The sequence below is a fragment of the Vigna unguiculata genome, chromosome 4 (assembly GCF_004118075.2).
Source record: "Vigna unguiculata cultivar IT97K-499-35 chromosome 4, ASM411807v1, whole genome shotgun sequence".
NCBI classification, from domain to species: Eukaryota; Viridiplantae; Streptophyta; class Magnoliopsida; order Fabales; family Fabaceae; genus Vigna; species Vigna unguiculata.
The window spans coordinates 34,343,089-34,365,207 of NC_040282.1; the positions used below are offsets into that span (position 1 = coordinate 34,343,089).

Here is a 22,119-nt window from a genome sequence, read left to right on the forward strand (position 1 = left end):
TTGTTTCATGTCCGATTAATAAAAGATATATAAATAATTTTTAAAATAGTTGTTAAATATAAAATAATATATATAAAAAAAGTTTTTAAGATAACTGTTAAGAATAAATAAGATTTTTAGAATAAAGAATAAAGGTTAAAGATAAATTATTTATTAAATAATTAATTTTTAAAATAATAATTAAAGGTAAAATTAAAATAACGAAACGTGAACACAAAAGAAAATATATTTTTATATATTGTTATATGTAAGATTCAATTATTTTCTGTTTTTATTTTAAGGGTTGCCTCTAATCAGTTGAGCATATAGCTGTCAAAACAGGTAATCCGGCCCGACCCGGCTTGATCCATCATGGATTGATGATTTAGTGAGCCAACCCAACCCAGCTCACTTTTTAGAGAGCCAAGAAAATTTGAACCCGACCCGACTCACCACGGGTTGGCGGGTTAAACGGGTTGGCTCACGAGTTCACTTAATTAAAAAAATATTATTTTTTTTATATTTTTTCTTGAGTTAAAACTAAATTGTAATTCTAATTAAAATTTAAATAAACTTTAATACAATCCAAATGCAAATCAAAATAAAAAAAATACAAATGATTTATGGGTTGAATAAAAAAAAACCTAACATGACCCAAATGTAAAGCCTAACTTAATAAAAATAAATAAAAAACACTTGTGTGACCCTTTTATCTACGGGTTGGTGAGCCAACCCGGCTCACCATGGGTTCAACCCGAATGAGCCGGGTCAAAAATCAACCCATATTGAAATTTGTAAAAAAATTTCAACCCAACACGGCCTGAACCCGTGGTGAGCCGGGTTGGCTCGCGGGTTCTAACCCATTTTGACAGCTCTAGCTGGGCATAAAGGTTGGTCCATAGGGTGCCAAGGCCTAGGGATGTCAAAAATATCCGTACCCGCGGATAAAATCTGCAATGGGTAGAAAACGGATATTAAAAATGGATACCCGCTACCCGTGGGTACGGGTATTTTTGATACCCGCATGTTAACGGGGCGGGTACGGGTATCATAATATCCGTACCCGTGGATACCCGTACCCGCTAAACTTTAATTCACAAAAATACCCATATATATATATATATATATATATATATATATTAGTAAAAAACATTATGGCCTAATTTTTTCTCAGGAATCAAGCGGAGAAAGTGATTTTGTTGATCAAAGCACTAATTAAAGAATTTTCATTGTGTTGAATGTTATTTTATATTTATTTTTATGATTATTTGGACTTGTATGGACTTGAGTTTGTTTGAACTCTATTTAAAATGTATGATAGTGATGTATTTTATTTTATTTTATTTGAATTTATTATTAAATATTTATTTTTTAAATAATTTTGTAAATACCCGTGGGTATCCGTGGATACCCGCGGATATGAAAAAAATATACGGGTACCCGCATAACGGATACCCGACGGATATGGGTACGGGTACGGGGCGGATATTTATCCAGCGGGTAGGGTACGGGGGAGCTACTACCCGTACCCTACCCCCCGTTGACATCCCTACCAAGGCCCCTAAAGCAGCTAAGGTCCATCATTATGCACCCACCTGCCAAAATTAGTGCTCTCATTCTTCTCCTTTACTCTCCACAGAAGCTCTACTAGGGTTTGGGTCTTACCCTTCTTCGCGTTCGCTCAACTAAATTCTTCAGTCACATAAGTTGATTTTTCACTGTACCTTTTTCATCCCCAGCTCTGTCATCATAATTCTAACTAAGGTTCACCATGGTAACCCATTTTGAATCTATTTCACTATTTTTCAGCTCGTGAATTTGCTTCGTGGTCTGTAGTACTCACTTGCTTGGGTGTCGGGACATTCTGCTAGCTTTTTCCAGGTAAGGGAAGCTAGGGTTTCACATTTTTAATATATATTGCTTGATTTCAGTGTTGTTTTAGTGCTCTTGGTAATTGTGTGATGTTTAAAATGATATGAACATGTGTGCATTATTCTGGGTGAATTTCTATGCTCGCCTGCGTGAACAGTGGAGGAGATATGATAATCTCGCCCAAGTGACTGGGTCTCGCCTGAGCGAGAGTATCAAAAAACCCTCCCAAGTGTTGCGCTAGCTGTCGCTCAGGTGACGAGCTCCAGTCTTGAGCGAGAAGCCATCTCGCTTAGGCGAGGAGGTCTCGCCTAAGCGAGAGAACGCGACAGCACCACTATTCCTTTTTCGAGCTCTCGCTTATGCGAAGGAAGCTCGCCTGAGCGAGGGAAACCTCTCGCTTGAGCGAGGGAAACCTCTCGCCTGAGCGAGACCTTCCTGCCTGAGCGAGAAGCTGGGCGAGAGGTGTGCTGGTGCTGTTTGTTTCTCTGTTCTTGGTTGTTTACCATATGTTTGGATTAGTAAATCTTGTTAAAGCATGAAATGAGGGAATATGCATGAGTAAAATGGTTTATGGTTTGTGAATGATGAGTTTGGCATGATCTTGGCATGTAATGAGTATGAAATGGTTGGTTATAAAAGTGACATGGAATTGGTATGAGTATGAATGTTATATTAATTAATGAAACATGTTTTTGGTATGGTTAAGACGTAATTCCACGATAGTTTTGTGGTGGTTCCTCATTGGTTAAGACGTAATTCCATGAATTTTTAGGTGAGATCTCATAGTGGTGCCTCAGTTGGTCAGGGTGTAATTCCATGACCCCTATTAGTGGGAGTTCATGATGGTAGCAAGAGGCCTGGAACACCTTAAGGGCTAATCTTGTGTGGAGGGATGAAACACTAGAACAATTAGCTCGGTAGAGCAGTAAAGGCCACCACAAGTGCAAACATCCGCTGAGTCCGACTAATTATATGTATCTGGATGAATTGAGTCTTGGTGTATTATTTGCAAGTCATAACATGATTGGTTGACGTGTGTACCTTGGACTATGAAATTGTAAGTAACTGTATGATAAATCATGTTTTACTCTAGCTTACCCTTTGCTTGTTTGATTGTTATGTGTGTGGTTTTCTCTTTTGGGATGATCATCAATTTATTGATGTGAGCATATACGAGAACTCCTCGTGGTCAACGAGGAAATGGTGATTCCGCTGCCTAGACTATCTGGGTTGGAGTCCACTTGTTTATGTCTTCCTTTAGGGTTGTGGCCCTTGTACGCCTCATCTTAGAACTTAATTTTGAAATACTTTAGATCTCTTATTCTGTTTTGTAACTAGCATCGTGGTGTGCCATAAATTCTTTCCTGGTTTCTTTTGGATATTTGTAAGGCATAAAGATATACTCCATGACTTGTTTCTCATATTATCTGTGTGACATTTCATTTAAATTAAGGTTATTATTTAAATGAAGTGTTACATTAATTATAGATCTATTAGAAAATTAATTATTTTTATTTCAAAATATTATTTTTTTTCTAATATATTATATAAAAACAAAATTAAAAAAATATTTACATATACATATACATATATAAATTAATGTATTTTTTTCTAAAATATGTATTAAAAATTAACCTATACTAACGTAAAACGAAATTAAAAAAATGACGTAAAATTTGAAAATAAAAAACGAAACTAAAGTGTGAGCACGGAATATACGAACCTACCCACTCGTATCCCCACACGAGAGTAACAGGATATGAACCTCCCCGCTCAAATCATCACGTGTTCATCACCATTCATGAACCTATCCGCTCATGGCACAACATTTTTTGATCCAAGTCCGCATCAATGCATACAACAACACACACAAGTCAGATACCTACAACGTTACCGCCTGGCAGGACCTCCTCGCCGCAAGGTGCCAAGCCTCTTACAGACTCACTGTTGTAGGGTTTATCGCCTGGCGGAACCCACCTTGCCACCAAGTGCCACGCGGTGCAAGAACCTCCCTACTACTCCTATTGCCTGACTGACGCACACACCTGAGCCGCCGGACGCTATATCAATAGTAAAAACCCTACTAGTTTTTGCACCCAAAAAAGTTCGGCTTACAATCCAAAGCACTTCCAAAAGTCCAGAAAGACACTGAGGTTAAATTTTGGGAACTCTGCAACCCTCGTAGCAATAACTCCCTAAGCTTATGGAATGACGTTGGGTCCACGGCCTAATGTACTGGAGCATTTTGTGCGTTTAGCTCCGTTCCCCGATATTCAAGAAGTATATTGGACTTTTGTCAAACACTGTGGCCTAATTAATTTTAGCCGTTTCTATCAGCACCGTCAACAACTCCCAAATTTTTCTAAAATTCCTAAAATAACGTTTTAACTTTGGCCTGCTCACTAATATACACATCTAAAAATAGTAACGAATGTTAAAATGTAACTGAATTTCGACATATTATATATTTAAAATACTAGTGAAAATACAGGCACAATAAACGTGTTTTTACTTTTTAACTTTGGTAAAAATTTGAGTTAAAATTAATAAGAAATATATAAATAAGTTTTAAATAGTTTTTAAATATAAACTTAAAAAACAAAATATGTATACAAAATAAGTTTTTAAAATAATTGTTAAAATAACATAAATTTTAAGGATAACGGCTAAAGATAAACTATTTATAAAATAATTAATTTTTAAAATAATAAGAAAAGGTAAAACTAAAATAACGAAATCTGAATAAAAAAGTGGATATCTTATTTATATATTACTAGCGTATACATATAATTTTTAGTTATCCTCTTTTAAAATATAATTATTTATTAAATTTTTGAAAATTAACTGTTATTTTTACAAATTTTATTTTTTTATAAAATCGTCTATACATGCTCTTCTCTTTTATTCTATTTATCAATTGTTATTTTCTTATCTTTTCTAATATATTTCATTTTATTCATAATAAATATAATTTTATTTTATATATTAACTTAATAATATTACATTATCATCGTCTACTAATATAATATCACGTATATTTGAAGTAGAAAGACTTTATATTTGACGTAAAGATATCAATCTTGCGTTTAGAGTCGTTAAGGGAGTTACACATCTCTTAAAAAACAAGGTAACACAAGATATTGTATTGTAAGTTCTACTTCAACATTTCTGATATCGTGTGCTAATTATTATAGGTTTAATTCCACTTAGACATTTATAATATAATACAGTTTGGTAAATCTTTTTCACATTGGTCATCAGCTACCGTTTCAGAGGCTCTCCACTAAACTCCTCACACACTGCATGATGGTCTTTTTTTATTGCTAGTGGGTAGTTCAATAAACCATGTTTGATGAAGGGATGAGAAAATATGAATCAGTGAGCATGTGAATGCTGGGAATAGATGCCAACCACCACCACTTTACTCTCCCAAACTCCTTATATAACAAATCCTTCCTGCTTCTGCCTTTCACCACTTCACAACTTTGGCCTGCTCACTAATATACACATCTAAAAAAGTACCGAATGTTAAAATATAACTGAATTTCGACATATTATATATATATATATATATATATATATATATATATATATATATATATATATATATATATAATACTAGTGAAAATATATGTGTGTTCATATTTTTTTTATTTTTGTAGAAATTTGAGTTAAAATTAATAAAAATGTACCTGTCCAGAGATGTGAATTAGTATGGTCATCAAACCAACTCAGAGCTGGTGATATATAAAGAAAAAGAGTAGTGTCGTCATAAAACCGACTCAGAGTTGGTGATATATGAAGAAAAAGAGTAGGGTCGTCATAAATCGGAGGCAAAGTTGGTGCTATATGAATAAAAAAGAGTGGCGTCATCATAAGCCGACCAGAGTTGGTGTTATACGAAGAAGAATATTAGCATCGTCATAAAGTCGAGGTAGAGATGTTGATATATGTAGAAGAAGAAATGTCTCCATAAAACCGAGGTCATTGCAAGAAGCTAGAAGGAAGTCTTACTAGGAACTACCTATCTGAAAGAAGCTAGGATTGAGGAGATGGTGTGCGAGGAGATGGTGTGCGAGGAGATGGTGCGTGTGAAGATAGAACCGGATCTTAGATTATGTAAAGTAATTATTTTAGTTAAGAAAATGTTGAAAAGAAGATATGTTAGTTGTTATTTGGGAGAATAATTTTAGATTATCTCTAAGGCTATTGTTATTCATTAACTGATTATGTACATTTACAATATTTGTAACCGATTTATCTTCTATAAATAAGAATGTTATTCTCATGGTCAAAAGACAAATTGTTTTTTACCTAATCAGTTGAGGATTATTTTACACCTTGTTTTGATCGAAACATTGGAGCCCATTGTGGGGTTCGGGAAAATTCGATCCCACCTCCACCAAATCTGAACATAGAAGTACAACAAGAAGAAAAGGTGAACCGAAACGCAACTCAAGAGAGACCTACGCGACAGCAGCAGAGCATCTTAGAGTTACAACGACAGAATAAAGAAATCAAATTAAAAGCCGAGGTTGACCAGGCACGTAGGATATCCTCTCTATAAATTAGAATAATGAAATGTGGACATAAAAGAGGATATCTCTCTATATATTGTTATAGATATATTAAAAAAATAATTATTTTTATTTCAAAATATTATTTTTTCTAATATATTATATAAAACAAAATTAAAAAAATTTACATATACATATAAATTAATATATTTTTTTCTAAAATATGTATTAAAAATTAACCTATATCAACGTAAAACGAAATTTAAAAAATGACGTAAAATTTGAAAATAAAAAAGTAGAAAGACTTCAAATTCTAGTCTACACAAGTAAAGATATCAATCTTGCTGCGTTTATAGTCGTTAAGGGTGTTACACATCTCTTAAAAAACAATGTAAGACAAGATATTGTATTGTAAGTTCTACAACATTTCTTATATCGTGTGCTAATTATTATAGGTTTAATTCCACTTAGACATTTATAATATAATATGTAAATCTTTTTCACATTGGTCATCAGCTACCGTTTCAGAGGCTCTCCACTAAACTCCTCACACACTGCATGATGGTCTTTTTTTATTGCTAGTGGGTAGTTCAATAAACCATGTTTGATGAAGGGATGAGAAAATATGAATCAGTGAGCATGTGAACGCTGGGAATAGATGCCAACCACCACCACTTTACTCTCCCAAACTCCTTATATAACAAATCCTTCCTGCTTCTGCCTTTCACACCTCACAACTAAGAATTAGCTGAAATAATGACTCGTGTTCTGGAACGATTTTATGCACTTCTCCTGCTTCTCATGCATGCTGCAGGACCCGTCCTCGGATTCAACAATACCTCTGAAATAAAGTGCAATGAGAGGGAGAGACAAGCACTCCTCAGCTTCAAACTTGACCTCGTAGATGTCAATGGCATGCTTTCTACATGGAGGGATGATGAAAAAAGTCGAGATTGTTGCAAATGGAAAAACATTCAATGTGACAATCAAACAGGTCTTGTAACCATCCTTCGTCTTCGTGGTTCTGAGACACAATATTTGAGAGGTGCACTCAATATCAGTTCATTGTTTCCCTTGCAAAATATTCAATATTTAGATCTCAGCTACAATTTTTTTATGGGCAATGACATCGCAGAACTCATAGGCTCACTTACAAACTTAAGATATCTCAATCTCTCCAATTCTTTTTTTAGTGGCAGCATTCCTATCCAACTTGGAAGCCTTACACATTTAAGGTATCTCGATCTCAGTTACAATTATCTCGACCAGGAACTCCCTTATCAGCTTGGAAGCCTTAAATATTTAAGGTATCTCGATCTCAATTATAATTATCTTGAAGGGAAACTCCCTAGTCAACTTGCAAATATGTCACAGTTGAGATACCTTGGTCTCAGTTGTAATTACTTTTCTGGAGCACTCCCTTTCCAGGTTGGGAATTTTCCTTACTTGCAAACTCTTATACTTGCTGGTGATTTTGATGTCAAACCTAAGGATGCCAAATGGTTGTCTAATCTCTGTTCATTAACACATCTTGCCTTCGATGGTTTACGTAACCTTCACTGGTTTCAAATGTTTCATTGTACTAAGCTAAGAGAGTTGAGACTAGTTGACTGTTCTCTTTCAGATACCCATATTCATTCTCTATTTTATTCACCTTCCAACTTTTCCAATTCTCTTACCATCCTTGATCTTTCTTCTAATATGCTCACATCCTCATCATTTCAGTTGTTGTCTAACTTTAGCCTTAACCTTCAAGAGCTTTATCTTTCTCATAATAACATTGTTTTCTCATCTCCTGTCTTCTCAAGTTTTCCTTCTCTTGTGATCCTTGACCTTTCTTATAATAATATGACATCATTTATCTTTCAGGGTAGTTTCAACTTCAGTTCAAAACTTCAAAATCTTAATTTGCGAAATTGTAGTCTCAGGGATGGTAGTTTTCTCATATCTAACATTTCAATTACGAATTCTTCATCTTCTCTTGCCTCGCTTGATCTTTCCTCAAATCTGTTAAAATCATCATCCATATTTTACTGGCTCTTCAACTCCACTACCAATCTTCGTACTCTTGACCTTTATGAAAACGTGTTGGAAGGTCCCATTCCAGATGGATATGGGAAAGTAATGAAATCTCTTGAGTTTCTTGACCTCTATGGTAACAAACTGCAAGGCGAGATTCCATCTTCCTTTGGGAACATGTGCACATTGCAGAGATTAGACCTCTCAAATAACGAGTTGAGTGGGGAAATTTCAAGCTTATTTCAAAATTCTTCATGGTGCAACAGACACGTGTTTCAGAGTTTGGATTTATCTAATAACCAGGTTACAGGCATGCTACCTACAGTCATTGGATTGCTATCTGAGTTGGAGTACTTGTACTTGGATGGAAATCGTTTGGAGGGTGACGTCACTGAATCCCATCTTTCCAATTTTTCCAAGTTAAGACACTTATATTTGTCAGATAACTCTCTATCTCTAAAAATAGACCCTAATTGGGTTCCTCCTTTCCAATTATATGTTCTGAAACTAAAATCTTGCATGTTAGGCCCCACTTTTCCTAGTTGGCTCCAGACTCAACTCTCCTTAGCTTTTCTTGATATTTCTTATAATGGGCTGAATGGTTCAGTACCAAAATTGTTTTGGAACAACTTGGAAAATGTGCAATGTTTGAATATGTCTCAGAATAATCTCACCGGTGCAATTCCTAATACATCGATGAAGCTTCTCAATAGACCATTTATAATTCTGAATTCGAATCAGTTTGAAGGAAAAATTTCATCGTTTTTACTACAATCTTCAGAGTTGAGGCTTTCTGACAATAAATTTTCAGATCTATTTTCATTCATATGTGACCAAAGCAGCTCTGCAATGACTATTTTAGATTTATCAAACAATCAATTGAAGGGAAAACTCCCAGAGTGTTGGAAACATGTAAATCGGTTACTGTTTCTTGATTTAAGCAATAACAAATTGTCAGGGAAGATTCCTGTGTCCATGGGCAGCCTCGTTAAATTGGAAGTCTTGGTCTTACGGAACAATAACCTAACGGGTGAATTAGCTTCCACTTTGAAGAACTGCAACAATTTAACTACATTGGATGTGGGTGAAAATATGTTGTTTGGTCCCATTCCATCATGGATCGGAGAAAGTATGAAGCAGTTAATAATTTTGAACATGCGAAAGAATCACTTTTCTGGAAATCTTCCCAGTGAACTCTGTTATTTGAAGCATATTCAATTCTTGGATCTTTCAAAGAATATGTTATCAAAAGGAATCCCAACATGCTTAAACAATTTGACTGCAATGTTTGAAAAGAGCATCCACACACGTGGGTTTATAAATTATATAAAATTGCTGAACATGAATGGTGTATTTTATACAAGTTTTCCTTCGGGCGAGTATACCCTTAACATAAGCCTGATGTGGAAAGGGGTTGAACAGGGATTCAAGAACCCAGAGTTAAAGCTTAAGAGCATTGATCTTTCAAGTAATAAGTTGACGGGTGAAATACCAAAAGAGATCATATCTACTTGGGTTAGTTTCTTTGAATTTATCAAGAAATAATCTGAGCGGAGAAATTCCTTCAGAGATAGGAAATTTAAGTTCATTGGAGTCCCTTGACTTATCAAGAAATCATATCAATGGTGGAATTCCTTTCTCACTTTCTGAAATTGATTTTCTTAGTTAGATCTGTCACACAACTCTCTGTCTGGAAGGATACCATCAGGAAGACACTTTGGAACTTTTGATGTATCTAGTTTTAAAGGGAATGTTGGTCTTTGTGGTGCACAACTTAACAGAACTTGTCCTGAAGATGGAAATCAGACAACAATAAAGACTGAAGAACATGGAAATGATGATGAAGATAATGTTTTGTATGAGGCATTGTACATGAGCATGGGGATTGGATATTTCACTGGATTTTGGGGCTTATTCGGGACAATGCTACTTTGGCGTTCTTGGAGAAATACTTTTCTCAGATTCCTAAACAGGTTGACATATGCTATATATGTGTTGTTGGTGCTCTGATTGCAAGAAGAAGGTACGTTTGTCATATATATCAATACCTGCTTCAAAAAAAAAAAATGGAATACATATTTTTTAATAGAAAACTCTAATTAAATTAAATGTATTCCGATTGTTAGGAGTAGTTTGTTTTATTTGATCCTAACTTAACAAATTCAGTAATCACTCTTTACTATAACACTTATTGCTTTAACTATAGTCTGTAACTTAGAGAGAGGAAAAACGAAAAAATAGTTTACATGATTGAACTGTGTTTAATTTTGTTTAATAATAATGATGAAATAGTTATGTGTATCAAATAATGTAACATATTTTATTAGATGATTTTTTTACGTTAAAAGAAGAATAACGATTTTTTTTTAAATATGATTTTTTCGAACAGTTAAATTTTATTTGGTTGCTAAAAATATTATTAAAATATTAATTTATTATCATATTAAATGATTTAATAAAAATACTATTTTTTTAGAAAAATGTTTCATTTTAATTCACACAAATTAAATTCCCATATTTTATTTATGATGTAATAAACGACATCAATGGTTATACAAAAATTGCAGGTTATTGCAGTTGTGCTACACGCGCATCCGATTGATCTCGGGTGAAGGAAATCATGATTGGTATATATACAAGTGCAAGATATGTATTCAGTGTTATAGTTTGAATGTTTTTAGTAAGTAATTTATGTCAAAATGTTGTTTCTAGACTCTGATTTCACCGAGTTGTTTTGCATAATACATTTCTAACGTCGTTCCCTTTTAATTTTATATTTTATTTTTAGCACCACTTTTCTAATAACTCTAAACCTAATATGATTGAACATACCCATTTATTTATTTATTTCTAGTTAAGGGTCTTGTGCTGCAGCGGATGATAATGAATAAATACAGTTAATATTAATCGTAGTATGTCAATTCATAAATTTAATAAATTTATTTAAATATTATTCTCTTTATTTGATGTGTGTAATATATAACTTGAATCAAAACAATAGAACCATATACAATTCAACATCCATTTTTTTATTCTGTCAAATTATCTCCTGAAAGTTTAGTTAATTACCAACTTGCACGTTTGAAGAAGAGTTTTGGCCCGGAATTAACATACGAATCAGTTAATTTCACAATTATATTGCTATTAAAAAATGGTTGTACATTCTATTTTTGTTTTTTATTTTTTTGAAGAATGACAAGAATATGTAAGAATCAATTCCAAGAGGCGTGTCCGTAGTCGTATGCGTGTGACATGATGTGTACATGGTCATGATTGCTGCAAACGGCAAGACATTGAATGAAAGTGTTCAATTCATGTACTCATGTTTCATACTAGTCCTTCTACCCGTGCAACGCACGGGTTTTTTTTATATGTAATAATTGTGGTCATAGCAATGGGTTTTTGGATATTTAATAATCTATATGATGATAATCTAATGTTTTAAAAAGATGTTGACGTTTATCAATAGAATAGATCAATTTAGAATGTAATTAAAGTTGTATGTCAAGTTAAGATTTGATTTCATTGAATATTGTCGTCAAGCACCAACAACAAAAATATGACTAATACAGAACTTTGTTAATATAAGAATTAAAAAAGAAAAAATTACATACCTAGAATGTATCCTTTGGTATTGAAGTTCATAACTTCCTTTTGTACACAATGACTTCTTTGTTCAACTTTTTCAGTACAATGATTTTCCTACATGGCAGAAAATACATAAATCAATTGATATATATTTATAACAGTTTTGAAATGAAAAATAAAATTCTAAATGACATACCTATAATTGATTTCTTTTCAAAGAGTTTCAAAAATTTCTTTGTACACAACGTTTTTAGTTGTGTTTGTTACCTTTCCATCTTCATCCAATATAAGTATTTTCAATCCTCTTTTGGTTTTGACTCTAGAAATAGCAACATATAGTTGGCCATGTGTGAATACAGGTTGTGGAAGATAAAGGCCAACTCTAGAAAGCGTTTGTCCTTGACTTTTGTTAATCGTCATTGCAAAGCATAAAGATATCGGAAATTGTCTTCTTTGAAATTTGAAAGGCAACCCTGAATCCGATGGCACTAAATCCATTCTTGGTATAAAAATGCTGTCACCAATGTTTTTTCCAGTAATTACAGTTGCACATATTACATTCTTGCCTAAATGTTTGACTTGCAATCTTGTGCCATTGCATAAACCTTTTGCTTGATCAATGTTTCTCAAGAGCATAATTGGAACACCTGTTTTCAACTTCAGTTTATGATTTGGTATCCCTGAACATTTGATATCATTTAAAAATTCAGATGTAAACCATTCAGATTGCACTTCATCTTGTTCATCAGATTGGCAAGGTGTATCTGAACTTAAATAAGTCACCTCATCACCACCAATTAAGGACAACATGAAATCATTTACTTGCTCTACAGAATCATTTGTTGGGCACAAAATTGCTCCATCATCAAAATAATTAGGATTCAACATGTTAACCACAAATTCAGGATAGACAAATTCAACCAATGACAATAAAGGTAAATCTGTGTTTGTAATTAGGATCTGTTCGGGAATTTCAACAATGCACTCACCATTTTCATTTAGATCCATTCTTGCGTCTCCAATCTTCAAAATCCAATCAGCAAATTCTTGAATATCATTGGCTGTTTCAGTATTTGATGTAGTACTTAATCTCATGTTCTTGGATAACTTTAGCACTTTACAACAATTCCATAACACTGAATAGTTGATTGATGATTTTATGATATCAAACTTAGATCCTTTTTTGATAACTGGTAGAATTTGTCTAAAGTCACCTCCTAACACAACTGCTTTGCCACCAAATGGTTTGTCTTTATTGGCATCATCAACATTTCGCATAATATCTCTTAGTGTTCTATCAAATGCCTCAAAACACATTCTATTCATCATTGGTGCTTCATCCCAGATAATCAAACTGGTAACCATAAGAAGTTTTGCCCTAAGACTACCTTGTGCTATGTTGCAAGTTGATTCTTCATTAATTAACAGTGGGATGCAAAAGGTAGAGTGTGCTGTTTTTCCACCAGGAAGTAATAAAGAAGCAATTCCACTTGATGCTACGTTCAAAACAATCATGCCTTTGCTTCTTAGACCAGCCGACAATGTCTTCCACATAAAAGTCTTACCTGTACCACCATAGCCATATAAGAAAAAGAATCCTCCCTTCTTTGAAAGAACTGCTGTCATGATATGCTGATATACATCAATTTGTTCATCATTGAGTGCTTTAAACAAACTGTCATGTTCTCTCGCCATGTCTTGTTTATTATATTGCAGCTCATCAACAATAAATCTATTATTGAATGTATGTACATCTGAAAGATCAAGTTGAGGTAATGAAGGATAATCTTTCAAACTTCTACCATTTGACAGTAGCATTTCCTCTATTTCCAGAAGACATAGTTTTTGTAATTCAGCAGTCTCAATTTGAAGACCTGCAAATACAGATATATAATAATCATATAGATATATATAATATAATAATAAACAACTAAACTTGAGAAGATCTGTAAATAAGTAAAGAACAATAAATACAGATTATGAATCTGTAAATTAATATTGTTTATAGTTTGAGAAGACATGCAATAAGTAAATAAAACAATTAAAATATATATGTATACGAAATTAAAAGAAAAAATATGAAGTACCTGGTAAGTTCATCTCCTTCCTTTTTTGGTACAAAATTCCATCACATAAGATACTCCAAGTACAATTCCAAACTATATCTGGTTTAGAAATTGTATTCATGGACAACAAAGTAACAAATAATCTTCTAAGTTGATACCCACAAGCAAATTCACTTGCTTCTTTGATTGCATCAATATATTCTTTGTCATCAGCCAACAATCCCAAAACATAGCAAGCTTCTTGGTATGTTTCATAATACTTTCCATCAATTGTCTTAATGCTTTCATAATCAATACAACCTTTTTGAATGGTCAGTAATATCCTCAAATAATAAAGTTCTCCAGACCCAGGAGGAATATAAGTAAGTCTACCAATGTTGTAGCCTTTCTTCCTTGGTTTCCATTCTTTTTCTTTGGCAAATATTCACGGTAAATATTCAACGTTACAATCATAATAACTATTTTTTCTTCATCTCTTGTTTTCATCCCCAATAATTTTCTCAATACTTTTCATTCATGTTTCAAGTCAAGTCAACTATCACTTTCTATTGTACAGAAACTGTTTCAAAGTCTCCGTCACGTTTCCTGGCATTATTTTATTAATAATAATAGTATGAAACATTTGACGTTAGTTATGAAACGTGTTAGTCTATTTGTCATAAGTTATTGGTGTGAAAACTCCTTTTCTGTTTGATCGCACAGAGCCCAACAAAAATTCTACACATGAATCATGATGATGATATTTTGAGTGCATGTAATTAAAAGTAGTGGGTGCATCAAAAAGCATATTTGGTGGAAAAATGACACCACCCCAAGCACTATACTCTACCAGAACGCTTATATATATTCAATCGTTTTGGTTTTGCCATTCACTCTTCACGATTAAGAGTAGACTCATCAAATTCAAGATCCTTGTTTCACTCTTACGTATTTCATATCACCAAAAAAGTCATGACTACTTGTTTTCCTAGACTCTGTTGTGCACTTCTCCTGCTCTTGCTCCATGCTGCAGAATCCATTCTCGGATTGAACAATAGCACAGAAATAAAGTGCATTGAGAGGGAGAGACAGGCACTCCTCCACTTCAAGCATGGCCTCATAGATGGCTATGGCATGCTGACAACATGGAGGGATGATGAGAAGAGTCGAGATTGTTGCAAATGGAAAGGCATTCAATGCGACCATCAAACAGCTCATGTAAGCTTCCTTCGTCTCCGTGGTTCGGATACACAATTTTTGAGAGGTGCACTCAATATCAGTTCATTGTTTCCTTTGCAAAATATTCAACATTTGGATCTCAGCAACAATGGTTTCGTACGGAGTCACATCCCACAACTCATTGCCTCACTTACCAACTTAAGATATCTCAATCTCTCCTATTCTCATTTTGGTGGGAGCATTCCTACCCAACTTGGAAGCCTTACACATTTATTGTCTCTGGATTTAAGTCACAATTATCTTCTCCGTGGAGATATCCCTTATCAACTTGGAAGCCTTTCAAATTTAACGTCTCTCGATCTCAGTTATAGTAATCTTGATGGTAAACTCCCTTGTCAATTTGCAAATCTGTCACAGTTGAGGTACCTTGATCTTAGCGGAAATTCCTTTTCTGGAGCACTCCCATTCCAGGTTGGGAATCTTCCTTTCTTGCACACTCTTAGACTTGGTGGTTATTTTGATGTAAAACCTAAGGATGCAAAGTGGTTGTCTAATCTCAGTTCCCTAACACATCTTGCCCTGTATTATTTACAAAATCTTCAGTGGTTACAAACGATTACTTTTCCAAATTTAAAAGAGTTGAGGCTAGTTGACTGTTCTCTTTCAGATACCCATATTCATTCTCTGTTTTATTCACCTTCCAACTTTTCCAATTCTCTTATGATCCTTGACCTTTCTGATAATATGCTCACATCCTCAACATTTCAATTACTGTCTAACTTTAGCCTTAATCTTCAAGAGCTTTATCTTTCTCAAAATAACATTGTTTTCTCATCTCCTGTCTTCTCAACCTTTCCTTCTCTTGTGACCCTTGACCTTTCCTATAATAATATGACATCATCAGTCTTTCAAGGTAGTTTCAACTTCAGTTCAAAACTTCAAAATCTTTATTTGTCAAGTTGTGGTCTAAGTAATGATAACTTTCTCATCTCAGCTATTTCAATTACGAATTCTTCATCTTCACTTACCTCGCTTGATCTCTCCTCAAATCTGTTGAAATCATCATCCATATTTTACTGGCTCTTCAACTCCACTACCAATCTTCGTACACTTCAACTTTATAATAACATGTTGGAAGGTCCCATTCCAGATGGATTTGGGAAAGTAATGAACTCTCTTGAAGTTCTTGACCTCCATGGTAACAAACTGCAAGGCGAGATTCCATCTTTCTTTGGGAACATATGCACATTGGAGAGTTTAATCCTCTTCAAGAACAAGCTGAGCGGAAAATTTTCTAGCTTCTTTCAGAATTCATCATGGTGCAACAAGTACGTGTTTCAGATTTTGGATTTATCCTCTAACAACATTACAGGAACATTACCTAAAAGCATTGGATTGCTATCTGAGTTGGAGTACTTGTTATTGGATGGAAATTGCTTGGAGGGTGACGTCACTGAATCCCATCTTTCCAATTTTTCCAAATTAAGGTACTTATCTTTGTCAAATAACTCATTGTCTGTAAAATTTGTCCCTACTTGGGTTCCACCTTTCCAGTTACAAAATTTGGGACTAAGATCTTGCAAGTTGGATCCTAGTTTTCCTAGTTGGCTCCATACTCAAAGTTCGTTAAGTGACCTCGATATTTCCGACAATGGGCTTAATTACGTACCGGATTGGGTTTGGGACAACTTGCAAAATATGAGAACATTGAATATGTCTCACAACAATCTCAGTGGTCCGATTCCTAATATATCATTGAAGCTTCACTATGCACCATCGGTAATTCTAAATTCAAATCAGTTTGAAGGCAAAATTCCATCATTTTTACTACAAGCGTTTGATTTGAGGCTTTCTAACAACAAATTCTCAGATTTGTTTTCATTCATATGTAACCAAGGCAACTCCGAAATGTGGACTTTAGATTTGTCAAACAATCAATTGAAGGGACAGCTCCCTGACTGTTGGACATCTGTTGATGGGTTATGGTATCTTGATTTAAGCAACAATAAATTGTCAGGAAGGATTCCTTTGTCTATGGGCAGCCTTGTTGAATTGAAAGTCTTGGTTTTACGAAACAATAACCTGACAGGTGAATTAGCTTCGACTTTGAAGAATTGCAGCAATTTAATTATGTTGGATGTGGCTGATAATATGTTGTCCGGCCCCATACCATCATGGATCGGAGAAAGTATGCAACAGTTGATAATCTTGAACATGCGAGAGAATCACTTTTCTGGAAATCTTCCTATTCAACTCTGTTATTTGAAGTATATTCAATTATTGGATCTTTCGAAGAATATGTTATCAAAAAGAATTCCATCATGCTTAAAGGAATTGACTGCCATGTCTAAAAAGGGCATCGACACACGTGGCACTCTAAATGGTATGTATTTCACATATATGCCTTATATTAAAATTTATGACTATTTTGTTGAGGAAGAGTATTCCTTTAACATAAGCTTGATATGGAAAGGTGTGGAACAGAGGTTCAAGAATGCAGAGTTAATTAAGGGCATTGATCTTTCAAGTAATAAGTTAACGGGTGAAATACCAAAAGAGATTGGATATTTGGCTGGGTTAGTTTCTTTGAACTTATCAAGAAATAATCTGAGTGGAAAAATTCCTTCAGAGATAGGAAATTTAAGTTCACTGGAATCCCTTGACTTATCAAGAAATCAAATCAGTGGAGGAATTCCTCTTCCTCTATCCGAAATTGACAATCTAGGCAAATTAGACTTGTCACACAATTTTCTTTCTGGAAGAATCCCATCAGGAAGACATTTTGAAACCTTCGATGCATCTAGTTTTGAAGGAAATATGTATCTTTGTGGTGAGCAACTTAACAAAAGTTGTTATGGAGACGGAGATCAAACAACAGGAAAACTTTCGGAAGCCGAAGCAATAAATGATGATGAAGATAGTATTTTCTACGAGGCATTGTACATGAGCATGGGGATTGGATACTTCACTGGATTTTGGGGCTTATTAGGACCAATACTACTTTGGAGTTCTTGGAAAAATGCTTATCTGGACTTCTTAAACAGATTGACAATCGGTATGTATGAACAATGTGGCAAGTGTAGGTGACCTGATTGCAGGAAAAAGGTATGTTAGTCAGATATATCAATATTTGCTTCACAAATAAATAAATCAGAATACATATTTTGAACAAAAAACTGTAATTAAATATAATCTAATTATTAGGAGAAGTATTTTATTTGTTCATCCTAGTTTAACAATTTTAGTAATCACCCTTACTATAAATAATACTTATTGTTTTAACGCAAGTGTATTAGAGAGGGGAAAAAAGAAACAATAGATTTCATGAATGAATATTATGTTTCATAATTCAATGATGAAATATTTATTTTGTATCTGATCATGTAACATATTTTATCAGATGATATTTTTACTTTAAAAGAAGAATGTTGAATTTTCGTAACTATGATTTTTTTAAATGCTTAAGTTTTATTTTTTTGGTATAAAATATTGTTAAATATTTAATTTACTACCATATTAAATGATTTAGTTAAAATAATATATTCTAATTTGACAGAGTCAAATATAATTCCGTCTTTATTTATGTTATAATAAATCAAGATATTTTAATTCATTTTTTTTTTTTTTACTAACGTTTAATCTAACACATCGATTATCCTTAAATTATCATTTCACATCAAATTTTTTTAAATAAATAATTAAAAAATATATTAAAATAATAAATTAAAGTGGATAAAAATATTATTTTCCTAACCCAATTGACGGTTGTACAAAATTTATAGGTTATTGCAATTGTCCTAGGCACTTCTGATTGATCCCGGAAGAAGGAAAGCACGGTTGATAGCCATGTGTGTGAAGTTTATACCATCACTTGATTGATGAATAGGTATATCTCCTTTTTGTTTTGTAATTTTTATAAAAAGTTACAAATATTTTGAAAAGAATTGTAAATAAATTTAAAGTATTATATTATACATTTTGTTATCAAATGTTATTCCTCCAAAATATTAAATAATATAAATAATGACGACTCCTAATGTAACTCTGACACAGTGACTCTCACGGCTGAATTATTTATCCTTATATATACCACGAGATTTTTATTTTTGATGTCTATGTTTATTTTTCAGTTTTATTCTTTAAATATTTTTTTCAGATTAGAATAATTATTTTATTAACTTTATCTTTTAAGTAATTGTTCTTTTAAATTTAGTCGATTTTTCCAATTTAACGTTATTTTAAACTCAATAATTTCTTAATTATAAGTCTACAAAATAAATAAAAATGATTTATAATAAAATCATAAAATTACACATATCCACAGGGTAACGGGTATATTCTTGTAGCCATACCCATACCCGTTTTCTTACTACTTCAATATTAATTTTTAATTAATTTTTATAGAATAATAAAAAATTACAGTAAAGAAAACATACTATTATCAAATATTCAATATTAGGAGGATGATTGTTTGTTCGATATCAAATACTTTGAAATAAATTATAATTGTTTACATTTTAGATTAGAATATCAAATAAAATTTCATGAGAACCAAACAATTTATTAAATTTGCAAACATTAATGAAACCTAGTTGATAAAATTTAAAAATATTTAAAAAAATATATAAAAGAAAAACAAATATTCAAATTAAAATAGATTTTAAATGTTTATTTACTTCAATTTTTTAAATTCTAATGAATCTCTTTTTTATATACTAATAAAAAAGTTATAATCATCACTTGTAGAGATGGCAAATAAACCCGCCCCGTGGGTATTGCCCGAACCCTCCCCTTTTTGATGGGGAATCCCTGCATTGACTGGGTTTGGGTATGGGTATGGGGAATCTCCGACTTTTTCAATTAGGTATGGGGGATGTATATATCCCCAGTACCGCCATATCTCCATCATCGTTTAAATTATTAAAATATTCACAATTAATTAAGTAACTATATATATATATATATATATATATATATATATATATTTTTTTTTCTATCTTTTATTTCTTCTAATTATTTGGTTTGTCATAAAATTCATTCGCATTTCTATTATAGTTTTCATCTTATTATAACCTTTATGTAATTATGTTAAAATTATTTATGTCAATTGAAATTTTTTTATGTCTCACATTGAATATCTCTATTATTTTTTAATATTTTTATTTATTATATATTTTCCTTTCACATGAGAATATTTAATACTTATAATGTAAGTGTTAATAGCAAAAATCTTTCATTCACAAGGTAATATAATTTTTTTTTACTTATTAATAATTTTTGTTTCATTTGACTAACTCTTTTGTTCCGCTAAAACAATTTTCGTTATTTCTCAACCATTGAGTATATATATGTTAATATTTGAAAAGTTTTCTTAGATCTCTAAAGTATTTTTCATCTTATTATACATTTGTTTACCTTTGTGCGATTTCTTTTAATAGTCTCTCAAATTGTTTCTAAGACACATATTTGTTAATTTGTTAATATTTTTATTTGTTGTTTATTTTCATCATGTAGAATATTATTCCGATATATTTTATCTAATTATTTTTTATTTTCTAACTCATTATCAATCATACTGTAACTTTTTTACTATAATTGTGTAAATAACTTATATTTACTACAATATAAAAATTTAATATAATTGCCATGAATTTTTTTTATCACCATCCAACATATATTGGAGTTCGAAAGATACAAGATCTATGTCAAAACTTTATTATTATGTTTATTATTTATTCTTTGCGTCATTTTGATCAAGTCATGTATTAGTGTATTTTATTAGCGTATACAAAAAATTCATTAGAATTTAAAAAATTGAAGTAAACAAACATTTAAAATATATTTTAATTTGAATATTTGATTTTCTTTTATATTTTCTTAAAAATATTTTTAAATTTTATCAACTAGGTTTCATTAATGTTTGCCAATTTAATAAATGTTTGGTTCTCATGAAACTTTATTTGGTATTCTAATCTAAAATGTAAACAATTATAATTTATTTCAAAGTATTTGATATCGAACAAACAATCATCCTCCTAATATTGAATATTTGATAATAGTATGTTTTCTTTACTGTAATTTTTTATTATTCTATAAAAATTAATTAAAAATTAATATTGAAGTAGTAAGAAAACGGGTATGGGTATGGCTACAAGAATATACCCGTTACCCTGTGGATATGTGGATAAGACAAAAGTTTGATACCCGTTGAGTTTGGGTATGGGGATGGGTATGAATTATGGAGATGGGTATGGGATAACGAAACCCGTCTCCGCCCCGCCCCATTGCATCCCTAATCACTTGATCAAAATGACGCAAAGAACAAATAATAAACATAATAATAAAACTTTAACATAGATCTTGTATCTTTTGAACTTCAATATATGTTAGATGGTGATAAAAAAAATATTCATGGCAATTACATTCTATTTGTATATTGTAGTAAATAAACGTTATTTATATAATTATAGTGAAAAATGACAGTATGAATGATAACAAGTTAGAAAATAAAAAATAATTAGATAAAATATATTGATATAGTATTCTACATGATGAAAATAAACAACAAATAAAAATATTAAAAAATTTACAAAGTGCGTCTTATAAACAATGAGAGAGACTATCGAAAGAAATTGCACAAAGAAAAATAAATGTATAATTAAGGGTACAATAAGATGAAAAATACCTTAGAGATTTAAGAAAACTTTTCAAATATAAACATATATACTCAATGGTTGAGAAATAACAAAAAATGTTTTAACGAAATAAAAAAGTTTTTCAAATGAAACAAAAATTAATAATAATAAGTAAATAATTTTTTATATTACTTAGTAAATGAAGGTTTATGCTATTAAACACTTAAATTGAGAGTATTAAACATTCTCATGTGAAAGGAAAATAAACAATAAATAAAAATATTA

The 22,119-nt window shown here is 32.1% G+C and overlaps 3 protein-coding genes across 3 annotated transcripts; 2 read left to right on the forward strand and 1 right to left on the reverse strand.

The window, feature by feature from the left end:
- The first annotated feature begins 7,111 nt into the window (after positions 1–7,111).
- LOC114182633 (receptor-like protein EIX2) lies at positions 7,112–11,078 on the forward strand. Its single transcript, XM_028069533.1, has 2 exons — positions 7,112–10,410; positions 10,955–11,078. Exon 1 carries the CDS (start codon positions 7,125–7,127, stop codon positions 9,930–9,932), a length of 2,808 nt encoding a protein of 935 aa, XP_027925334.1. The 5' UTR covers positions 7,112–7,124; the 3' UTR covers positions 9,933–10,410; positions 10,955–11,078.
- Positions 11,079–12,188: 1,110 nt separating this feature from the next.
- On the reverse strand, positions 12,189–13,651 carry LOC114181404 (ATP-dependent DNA helicase PIF1-like). The gene is made up of 3 exons (XM_028067852.1): positions 13,338–13,651; positions 12,770–13,280; positions 12,189–12,706 (listed from the first exon to the last, which is right to left on the reverse strand). The coding sequence occupies exons 1-3, from the start codon at positions 13,599–13,601 to the stop codon at positions 12,189–12,191; spliced, it is 1,293 nt and encodes a 430-aa protein (XP_027923653.1). The 5' UTR covers positions 13,602–13,651.
- Positions 13,652–14,636: 985 nt separating this feature from the next.
- Positions 14,637–19,068, forward strand: LOC114181403 (receptor-like protein EIX1). The gene is made up of 2 exons (XM_028067851.1): positions 14,637–18,304; positions 18,982–19,068. The coding sequence occupies exon 1, from the start codon at positions 14,993–14,995 to the stop codon at positions 18,284–18,286; it is 3,294 nt and encodes a 1,097-aa protein (XP_027923652.1). The 5' UTR covers positions 14,637–14,992; the 3' UTR covers positions 18,287–18,304; positions 18,982–19,068.
- The last annotated feature ends 3,051 nt before the right edge of the window (positions 19,069–22,119 follow it).